Raw genomic sequence first — 11,159 nt, 5'->3', positions numbered from 1 at the left:
ATGGAAATTGTTTATGACAATGGCAGGCAGCTCTGGATGTAAAAGGTGAGTCCAGGGTCAGTCTATGTGAGGACCGACTATGTTGCCCTACATACTCTGTCCCATGTTAGCTATAACATGTTCTTGCTCTTGTGCTTTATTTGTTCATGTGGCACGAAAACTTGCCAGGGCCTGCTTCGTGCATTCCCAGGAAGAACTCTTCTGAAGGTTAAGTAATCGCGGAGCTCGGCTAATCCCGCCTAATCTGCAATTACTAAATGCCTGTCAGGGCTACACGCCTAACAAGAGCCGCGGCAATACTCTGCTTGCATGGGAGCCATGAAGCCACTCTTTTATTTCTGCGTCGCCATCAATCTTTTCGAAAAACTCTACTGCTTCTGCCCTTCACAGTGCACCTGCATTTTCCATGGACGGAGTGACGGCACCGGTACACGGTACGTTTTTTTTAAAAAAAAAACCAATATAGCTAGTAGCGATTTACAGTTTCTAAAAATGTATTGCTGATAAAGAACCATCTTTGTGGAAAAAAATTGTTGCTTTCGCTCCTTTGTGATGTTTTACGTATTTGAGGCGTGTCGTATTTTTTTATTTTTTATTGAAACGAATAATTTTCTTTGAGAACTAGTGCAAACGTTATACGTTTGAATGTCAATCTACTGGGGGTTGTTTCATCCGTGTTTGCAAATGAGGGATTAACTGGGTCGTTGTTATATTTTGATGCTCACGCTAAGAATGGATGTTTTTTGTTTAATAGAAGGAAGCCCGCCTTTATTTTTCCCTGTCGCAGTGTTGTAAGTCCATCTCTTCTATTATGGTTGTAAACCCCAGGGTTTACTAGAAGATACTTCCATTGCGAGAAGAGGAAAACTCACTGACAACGCCGGTTAAGGAGCGATGGTCATACGCCAGTGTAAGCATGCACTCCCCAGTGCCAGCCCCAGGTCTGCCTGCGCCCTGCGAGATTTTTCGCGCCAACACACCACAAATTCAGAACAGCAGGGGGCCCTGCTGTTAATGTAAGCGTGTTTAAGAGCCAGCTCCGTGTCATGTAAACTTAAATATCGGTCTGGCGCAGTGCCTACTAAAAAATCAAGCGGGGCTGTGTGATTCCTTAATAGTCGCTGGGCCAGACTGATATTTAAGTTTACATGACACTGAGCTGGAGGTAAGGCGCCCTTTATTTGCTGCACTGGGGGCGGGGGGCTCCATTGTGTGGCCACACCCCCTGAGGGTGCCTTGAGCTGGCACTGGCACTACAGGGGACTGAAAGCACAGTGCTCATTGTAGACTTTGAGGACCATGAAGGAAGTATTCAGACCACCTGGAAATCCAAGGGCTAAACCTCGAGATTGTGGTATTAGGTTCTCATCTTGGGGTTTTGTCAGTGGTGGCTGCCTGGTCATTTTTTTGTTTTGCTTATGGGGGCTATTAGGCAGCACTATAAGCAGAAACGATTGCACTTTAGTACAGATACGTGGGAGATGGGAAATCAAGAGGGATGCCTTCAGCTTGTGTTTACTGTCTGACATTTTAGTCACCCATGGACATTCCCACCCACTGCCTGCTCATCCCAGCCATACCTGCCTACATTTGAAAATCAAAATTCCTGAGATGTATGCCCCGCCCACAGCCACACAAGACTCCGCCCATTTGCACACAGCTCTGCCCACACGCCCCGCCCACCTGTCAAAATGGTAAACTCGGGTATTGTAGCCTTCAGTATGTGTGGGCTCAAGAATGTTCTGTTTGAAGTCCAAGCTTTTCAAGGAGGTCTGTAGAGTTCTAGCACGTGGGTCAGATAAATCATCTAAACCGAGATTTAAATCTCCTAGAAGAATGGTCGTGGTGCTTGGTTTAAGATCCAAAGACAGCGGCTCACATAATTGAGAACAGAACTCTGGCATGTTATTAGGAGGATGATATTTTAAGAATATGTTACAGGTATTGTTGGATCAATGGCCCACTTAATATGCAAAAGTTCACAATCAGAAATTACCTCAGCATTCAGCTATCGAATATTAAGTGATGAATTCAATATAAGGGCAATCCCCGCCTTTCCCAACCATGCGTTCAGCTCTGAGGACTTTATATCTTGGAGGTATTGCCAGCATAAGAGCCGGACCTGCCGCTGAATGCAGCCATGATTCAGTGATTGCCCAGACACCTATGGCATTATCCTGGATAAAGTCACAGATATCCGTCGAGTGTTTAATCAAACATCTGTTGTTGAGTAGCGCAAAGCGCACAGGCTTAGGGCCATTAACCAAATCCATTCCGAGGCTATCTTTACAGTTTGAACCATGGGTATTCCCCCATTATGGATGCGCTGCTTTACCAATGGGGATCTTTATGCATTACAACATTGTATATTTCGTTTGCTGTACAGAGTTTTGCCTTGAGAAAGACAGAGAGAGGTCGAAACACGTGTTGGCATTGTACTCTGTTACGTCACAACACACATTGGATGTGATGAAGATTAAACTTTCAAAATTTTCATTATTGTGTTAATCAGATTAATTATCGCACAGGAAGTGTGCGAGAGGACTTCTCTATTTTCATAATTGTTTTGCTGGCAGCGCATCCATAATGGGGGAGTACCTATTGTTCCAATTGTCTTGTTAAGTGGGTTTGAGGTGCCCGCTTTTCCCTCAGGGTACTGCAGCCAATTCTTCGAGGTTTAATCGATTTGATTTTGTAATATTCAGTTTCTCAAGCGCTACATAACCTGGTACACCTCAGTTTTTCTGTTTTATCTTTACAGTTTAGTGCAGCATCGGCAGACAGGACCTCTTGCGCAGTCATGCTGCTCACATTTATATCTAATCCAGGAATGGTGTTTTCAATAACATTCTGCTGTGCCCACAATATATGCTAACATTGTCACTGTAACTAACTTTCATGAAGTTGTACCCATACCAGCTTTCATTTTGTTAATCACTTTGTTGATGTCGCCCTGAGCAGCATATGTCTACATTGTCACTGTACATCACTTTCATTAAGCTGCACCTCAATATATATAAGTATTGCCAAAGTAAATAACTTTAATGAATGTCACCCACAATATATGGCAGAATTCCACATGTCAATCACCTTCACCAGCATTACCACTGTAAATGATTTTTATGATGTTATTGTAACCCCCTACACTGCTAAACAAACAAAACCCACACACTTGTCTGACAAACACCCCCCCCATGTGCACTCCCATATAAACACACACACACACACACACACACACACGCCAATAAACACTTTTTTTCTTAAACGTACCTTTACATGCAGATGATTGTCTCTCTGATCTGGGCTGCAGGACTGAATTCACCCTTCATGGGTCAGGCAGCCTTCAGGCTGCGCTGCAGTGAATTTCATGCCGCTGAACCGCTTGGTTAATCCTGAAGGCATTAAAAAAAAATAGAGCTTATTAAACAACTAAACATTTTGGAGTGCACAATGGAACAGAAGCACAAGGATGATGGATGCCCTGGACTTCGGCTTCACCACACAAATGTTTGTGAGCATAGCTACTGGGCATAGGAAAGGATGAATTCCTATATTTGTGTGATAGGAACAGAAGAAACCTGTTGGACTGATATTTGTTTTACACACATTGGATTACCAACAAATTAGTTTTCTGTCCAATTGCGGGCGAATGCAAATGTTCAATGTGTTCAGAAAATTATTATCTATTGTTTGTATTTTGATTTTTGTTTTTTTTCTGTGGGTTTTACTAGGTTTTATACATCTGTTGTACTATGCTCAAAATTGAAATGAATTTGGAATAAAATAAATACATTTTAATTTAATTAATATGCTATTCGGTCAATTATTTCAGGACTTAGCATTCACTTTTTTAGAGGAACCAGACACAATCATTTGTGTTTATTTGATCTCTTTTCTCTTCCTTATACAAGTATACACTGTTGGTCCCAGGCAGTAGAGAGAGCCTACCCCAGGTTTGGGGTGTTCTCTGGGAGTGGTTACCCGTGTTATAATTTTGTGTCAAAAGACCAAGGCCAGGTAGGACCCACAAATAGCATAGACATAAGAGTTCAATAAATAGTGGTTTATTATTCTTATAAAGAAGATTGATTATTCAATGGTATTGGAAAAAGAGTTTCAAGATCTCAGTCTATTAGGCCAAGCTGACCGTTCCCTTCCTGGGCTAATGCCTCTCTGGCAGCACTGCCAGTGACGCACACGCCACATCTTTAATCCTCAGTATACATCAGTCTCTGGGCTCTTCAGATGGGGAATAGGTGTTTGCTGTTCCCTAATCTAAGACAGTTCTCAGCTGTTCAGGCTCTGGCTTCGATTAGGCCTACCTTCCTCACCACCATGCCACATGCTTTTTCCACCTCCCACCTTGTTCTCAATCCTCATTCTCGCCACTAACCCTGCACCACCCAGCTTGGGTTTCTCCACCGAAGGTCTTTTCTCAACTCTGTTTTCCCCACCTCTTCCTAGTCTGTCCTTCCTACTTATGTCGCCAACTTCCTTCTGCCGTTGTTCTTGGGTCTTCTGTTTGTACCCCCAAAATACACCCTTGCTCTTGCCAAAGTCCTCTTCCACTTTGCCTCCTTCCCTGCGATGTTTCTTGACCTCATCCCCACAATCTCCTACCTTTTCATTGACTCCACTTCCTGCCTCTAGATGACTCAACTCCTCCTCAAAATAGCCAATGGAAGCCAGCAGTGACCGTTTGTTAACATTGCATTTGAAATTACTCTGCTTGTGTAGAAAGCTTCTCTGATGTTTGTTTTACTTTAGTGGTGTTCCACGACACAGTGCAACTAGGGTGGGCTCTCTGCGTGCAGGGAATGACTTTTCTCTAGCCTAGTAAGTCATCGCAAGGGAATAGTGTGAAGTTTGTTTTGTTCTGTAGGGAACACAGTGATCCAAGACATATGTGACTCATATTGTAATAGTCTTGCAATGTCCCAACATGCTACTGATGTCTGAGTAGAATGAGTGTGAATGGGGGATGCAGTGTGTCGAGACCCTATTAAGTGGGTTTCTAGTGCTGGTAGCATTTTCTCAATGGGAAAGAAGAGGTGGGAAAGCTGTAGCAGCTTCTAGGTTCAATGCAGCTAGTTTAAACCCTGGATTGGACATGTGTATGGTTTAAGGGACCCACAGTCTGTCTACAGTGGGGGTCAAAGCAGATTTACAGTGCCCAATCTGGCCCTGGTGGAGTTTTGTAAGGGGTTGAGTTCCATTGATCACACACTTGCAGGAGGCCGGGCTGTGACACCAGGGAATCCCACACATACCTCCTCCTGGCCATCACCCTGTAGTTTAGGGAGGTCATCAGCGCAAAAGGCTATCACACCATCAGTCTGTGATGCTACAAAAAGGGACTTCATCACAGATAAAATTAAAAAAAAAACAGCAAAAAGGACCATTTCTCAACACATTTTGATGAAGGCTTGCCGCACAATATATGTTAGTATTCTGCCAGTGCAGACATTTTCATGCTTGCTGTGCCCACAATATATGCCAGTATTCTACCAGTTTAAGGAAACATTTTCATACTTGCTGTGCCCAATAATGGCAATATTGCTGCTGTAAGAAAAACCTCAAGTTGGCTGTGATTACTAATGCATCTATTGCGACTATACGAAGACAAGTCTATGCTGGTAGATTTGCCAGGTAACAACACAATCATGATAGCTTTGCCTACATAGCCAGTACTTCAACTGTAAGAAGATAATAACTGTCTGTTTCAATGTATGCCAATATTCCCATGTTAGAAAACACTCATGCTGGCTTTGCCCATAATTCTTGCTATACCACTGTAGGAAAACAAGAACATGCCAGGTGTGCTAATAATATATGGCAGTATTGCCTTTACAGAACACACTCGTTGGCTTTGGCAATAATGCCTGCACTGCCACTGTCAGAGCACATGTCCATGCCGACTGTGCCATTATATGTTGTATTCCCCCCAAAATGCAAATGCATGTTGGATTTGCAAAAAATGTCACTGTAAAACAATATGTCCATGCTGGCTGTGCCAATGTTTGTCGGTGTTCCCAGGTAAGAACACACCAATGTTGGTTTTGCCAATAACGCCAGTTATGTAACTGTAAGAAAAATGTCATCCTGGCTGTTCCAATATATGTGAGTATTCCCAAGTAAGAACACATTCATGCTAACTTTGGTTCTGATGCCATTGCAACAAGACAAGTCCATGCCCACTGTACTAATATATGTCAGTATTGTCACATAAGAACACAATGTTGGCTTTGCCCATAGTGCCAGTAATGCTAGTGTATGAAAACAAAACTATGGTGGCTGTACCAACATATGCCAGTATTACCGAGACTTCAGTATCTTTTATTTGTGAATTTATTAAAAGAAGGGTCGACCTAAATGGTTTTTCCCAAATAAAACAAATGAGTTAAGGTTGTGTTTCTTCTAAGGTTAGTTTGGTCTTTCCACCCCAGGGAAATGCCAACAATGTCCTTCTGGGTTTTCTTAGGGTTTGTGGGCCTTCCCGGCCCCTTGAACATGAGTATCAGTTCTTACAATTTCAACAAGGGTTTAATTACCCTTTTCCTTCTTCTATTCTTGATATATATGGGATGGGTCCCTAAAATTCACTTGGGCACAAAGTCCTGCAAGATGACTGTACCGTGGGGGTAGCCGGAAGTGAAAGCTCGAGAAGGGTCACTGAGGTTGTGCCTTGGTTTCCTCTCTCACTCCTTGACCCGGACTTATTCCTTCACCCTGCTGTGATCCTGCCTAGGAAAGGCCAACCTCATTGGAACCTTCCTATTCTGGCTAATTAAGAGTCTGCTCTCCTCCTTCTCCTCAGTCCCTAGAAGATTAGAATGACCTAATCTTCTAATAGTGTCGTTCATCTAGTGATGTTAACATGTCCTCCTCCACTTTTGTTGTCACCAGCTGCTCTGTTACCCCTTTACCGCCCACTGTTGTCCTCCTCTGCGCTTTACCACCTTTGTATTCTGATGTTACTAGTTTTACCTTTTACTACTTGTTCACTCTCACTCCTTCTGATGTTACCTCATCCCCCTCTCTTTATCTGATGTTACCGACTCCTCTTTTACCCTCTTAACTCTCACCACCTCCTTCTGTACCCTTCCTCCATCTGAGGTTATCCCCTTCTCATCCACCCTCTCCTATCTCATGTTTCCATCTCTTTCATCTGCTTAACTCTCACCACCTTCACCTGCACTCTTCCTCCTTCTGATGTTACCACCTCACCTTTCAGACTTTTAGTTCTCTCCATCTCCTCCTGCTTTCCACTGCTGCCACCTCTCCAACCTCCTCCTTTTTACCAGCCACTGCTTTTTCCAAGTCTCTCCAATCACCACCAACTCAAGTATTCTGCTCTTCAACCCACACTGTGCCAATTGCAGCCTTTGGGTGGTTTACTCCCCTCCTGCTTATAACTGTGTGGGTCTCTCAGGAAGGGTCCCCGTACGCTGTAAGTAGCACATGGCTGTGATTGGTTTCTATCTGTGAGGGCTGCTTTAGGCTTGGGCGGCTGGACCAAGCCTATAACTCCCCTGTAGGACATTTTGGAAGTTATGCTCTCCTCCCAAAACCCTAAAACTCGTAGGTGATGCCTGCTCTGAGTTTGTGTTCCCGTTTCCCCAGCGTATGATTTGAATGCTGGGAATCACTTCGTAAATGTTTAAATACTTTCTTTTTTCACAGGCTGTTCTCGTACGGTGAACTCCTAATGCTGTATCTCCATTGAGATAACACTCTTCCAGTTGACAATGTTTTGATACTTTTGTTTCTTACATGATAAAATCTGCAGTTTAAAAACCGGGAGCTTATAACTTTGTACCTGTGGGATATTCTAGTTCACCACGCGCTTCTGTGAAACCCTGCCAGGACTTCTCTGATGTTTTGGGCTTGTTTGTAACAATGTTCAAACCTCATAACTGTTTTATTTTATTAGTATGCATTAGTCAATAAAACGACTTTAAATCCAAGATCAATATTAACACAAAAAAGGAATCATAAAAGTGAAGGTTCAAATCACAAAAAATATTGCTAAAAAATAATGAATAAGACAATGCGTGACAACATGCAGTTAATAATATAATTCATCTAGGATCTTGATTAGTTAAATAATAAATCAAGTTAATGTAATGTCCATGCATGTAACGTTCTAAGAGAGCAGTAGAAGATTGAGTAGCTGCATTGTTTGTATATTCCATGAGAAGAGGGGTACGAATGGGATCGAGACTAACGCACTCAACAAGTAGAGGTTTCATCGGTTCTACGTGATGATTTCGCTCTTCGTAGGTCGCCCAACAATAAGACAGATTTTTTTGGGCCAATTTTGGGCAGCCTGCAAAAAGCGAAAACACACATTGCCTCACCCCCCAACACCACTCCCCAACCGTGCTTTCCCTCACCCGCCCCGATGGGATTTGTTAAACAAATTGGGGTTTTATCCTTCGATACCCCCGACTCAGCACCCCACATCCCCAAACTCCGCAAAAATAAACAAACACAAACATTCAACACACACACAAACACATGCAACACACAAACTTACCCGTTCTCGGTCACGGCCGCTTCCGGTCCGGGCATGCCTGTCAGCCCCTGCGACGCGCACTCGTGTGCGTCGCAGGGGCTGACATTTCGATTTAGAAAGACTGCTCTGTGCGGTCATACAGCGTTCTTTCTAAATCGATTTTTTTCATTTTTTTTTTTTTTTAAAAAGGTCTATTGACCTAATACTGTTTAATCGATTCAATAATATCTCCACAAAGTTTACATTATCTTTGAAGATGTGGTATTTTAAGCCTGGCTCCTACCACTAACTACTAAGTAAAACTTTATCTTAAGACATTTCCGTACAGTACGGTTAGTAGGGAATTAACTTAAGTAGGCTGGAGGACACACACGGCACTGCAGATAACTAAAACAAGGACCACTATTAGTTTTACTGGCTAAATTAATGATAGCGCGTTTGTGTTCGTAGGTTTCAATGATCGCTTTGATTACATTTCGAATTACTTTTTTTTCAAACTGTGCTACTGTGAGTCCTTGAATTTTTAAACTAAGACAATTTTTTTGCCTTTTGTTGAATTGCATTCTGGTATTTGTAGTCTCACAGTTAAGATGGGAAGACGAATTCCACGATTTTGCACTTTTAGCCTAACATAGTTCTAAAAGGATTTATATATTTGAGTGACACTATGCTATGTATACTTTTCAAGTTAGCTTCATAAAGCAGACTATTGTTGAAAGCCAGACATTGGGGTGCGGAGGGGAAATTATGAGAGGGCAAGTAAGTCAGGAGTATTTGGCCATTATGTGGCAAGAGAGTTTGCATTCCTGGACACTTGTGCAGTTATTTTCCCCTGATTGTGGCTTCTTTTCAGGGCACCAGTAAAGGACACATGTGGTTGGACAGAGTAACTTTTTTTCAGATGGCGTACTCAACACCTTGAGTATTATTTGAGGTTGGCAAGCTTGCTCAAGTATTTGGATACCAGGATTTTACTCAGTTTGTCATATTTACAGTGCAGAAGCTTACCCCCAAGACCACAATCACTTGTTTCGTATAAGGATTTTGTTTTCCATGAGATATTTCAGTACAGATTGCTGGGTTTAAAAAGTGAGCATCTTTTATACGTTGCCAGCATATTCATTGGAAGATTTCCTCTCTCAGGTTATTTTTCTGGTGTTCATTACTTTTTTTTAAAAAGTCCAATGCTATTTTGTCTTGCACACTTTCTTATAAGGAGAAGGTTAATTGAACTACATGTGTATATTTCACTTTAAAATATATGATCACTTATTGTGCGTATATTCATGGGGGCCAGCTTTTGATTTTGCTATGCGGCGAAAGTACCTGGGTATATGTTATTCTTGCACTTGATCATTTTTGACCCTTTTCTGTGCTGCTTAAATGTGGTTAATTGGGGTTGTGCGATGTATCACAACAGTCACCAAGAGACCAGCCATAAAACAAGGTGCTTGTAGCACGCTGCTTAACCAAAGTGTGTGATCCTCGGCAAATAATGTAATCTCACTCTGCATTGACTATGACTAAAAACATTGCGAGTACTCAAAGCTTGCAATCTTCATAATAAAATAAAATAGAGATGTTAACAGCTACAGTGGGTTTCCCCTCCATGCAGTACACAGGACTGACCCTGCTTAGCTTCAAAATGAGGAAAAGACCAGCCTCCTCAGGCCATGTTGCCTAATAAATGAGCCCATTTTACAAGACCACTTAAAGCAGCAAGGCCTGAGGGGGCCAGATCCTTCCTCGCTTTGAAACTAAGCAGGGTCGGTCACGCTTACTGCATGGATGGGCGACAGTGAAGATTCCCCCTGCTAATAGCGCAGGGAGCTCTTGATTCTATTAAAGACAAGGAGGCGAGCATTAAGCTTTAATCTTCTTTATTTTCTACTCTCCAGCAGTTTCGACAAATATAACTTTGTAAACTTTCAATTAAAATCTTTTCTTTTTTTTTTCTTTTCAAACAAACTTCAAATCCCATCAATCCTGTAGTCCCCTAGTCTCTGGCCATGTGACCTAGTCCTTCCTGTTCCTCTGTCCTTCCTCTTCTTTGACTGCGTGAACTGTCATCTCTCTTTAACTGCGCACCCAACTGCTGAACTTGTGCTGAACTTCCTGCTTTGTGCTGGCTTGATTTCTCACATACGAACTTGCGAGTTTGTTCCAGGCGACCTGACCTGATTATGGCTTTCAGCTGTTCTTTTGCTCATCCCCTAAAGTCAATAAGAAACAAAATTGTGTATGTTAGGGCGGAAATACACACCCTATTCTGGAAGAAATAGCCATGTTAATTATCAACAGTACTTCACATCGTTTATTTCATCATTGCATTCATTGTGTATATGGGATGGGAATTTAATGCTCGCCTCCTTGTCTTTAATAGAATCAAGAGCTCCCTGCGCTATTAGCAGGGGGAATCTTCATTCTATGTCAAGACGGAAGCGAGCATTAAGCTTGTTCAAAGCTTCTTACTACTACTTCTGCCATTGCATTAATAGGTTGTTAATAAAACGTTCTGAATGTAGTATCACTAGCCCAGTCTGCTGCTTTCATGATGTCTTGTAATGTTGCGCCTAGTCCCAATGCTTTCGAGGCCATCGCTCCTCTAACTTAGTGTGCCCCGAATCTTGTCATGTCTACG

The 11,159-nt window shown here is 42.4% G+C and overlaps 1 protein-coding gene across 1 annotated transcript in view; it reads left to right on the top strand.

Moving 5' to 3' along the window:
- The first annotated feature begins 289 nt into the window (after nt 1-289).
- LRIT3 (leucine rich repeat, Ig-like and transmembrane domains 3) overlaps nt 290-11,159 on the top strand; it is a 351,531-nt gene continuing 340,661 nt past the window's right edge. Inside the window, exon 1 of the mRNA XM_069630736.1 lies at nt 290-434. Coding sequence (XP_069486837.1) covers nt 310-434 — 125 coding nt within the window. The 5' untranslated portion in view covers nt 290-309. The remainder of the gene's footprint in view (nt 435-11,159) is intronic.

Source organism: Ambystoma mexicanum, chromosome 6q, assembly GCF_040938575.1.
Source record: "Ambystoma mexicanum isolate Mex_15411 chromosome 6q, UKY_AmexF1_1, whole genome shotgun sequence".
NCBI classification, from domain to species: domain Eukaryota; kingdom Metazoa; phylum Chordata; class Amphibia; order Caudata; family Ambystomatidae; genus Ambystoma; species Ambystoma mexicanum.
The sequence above is the reverse complement of the archived record's forward strand: the minus strand, read 5'-3'. Positions and strand labels throughout refer to the sequence as shown.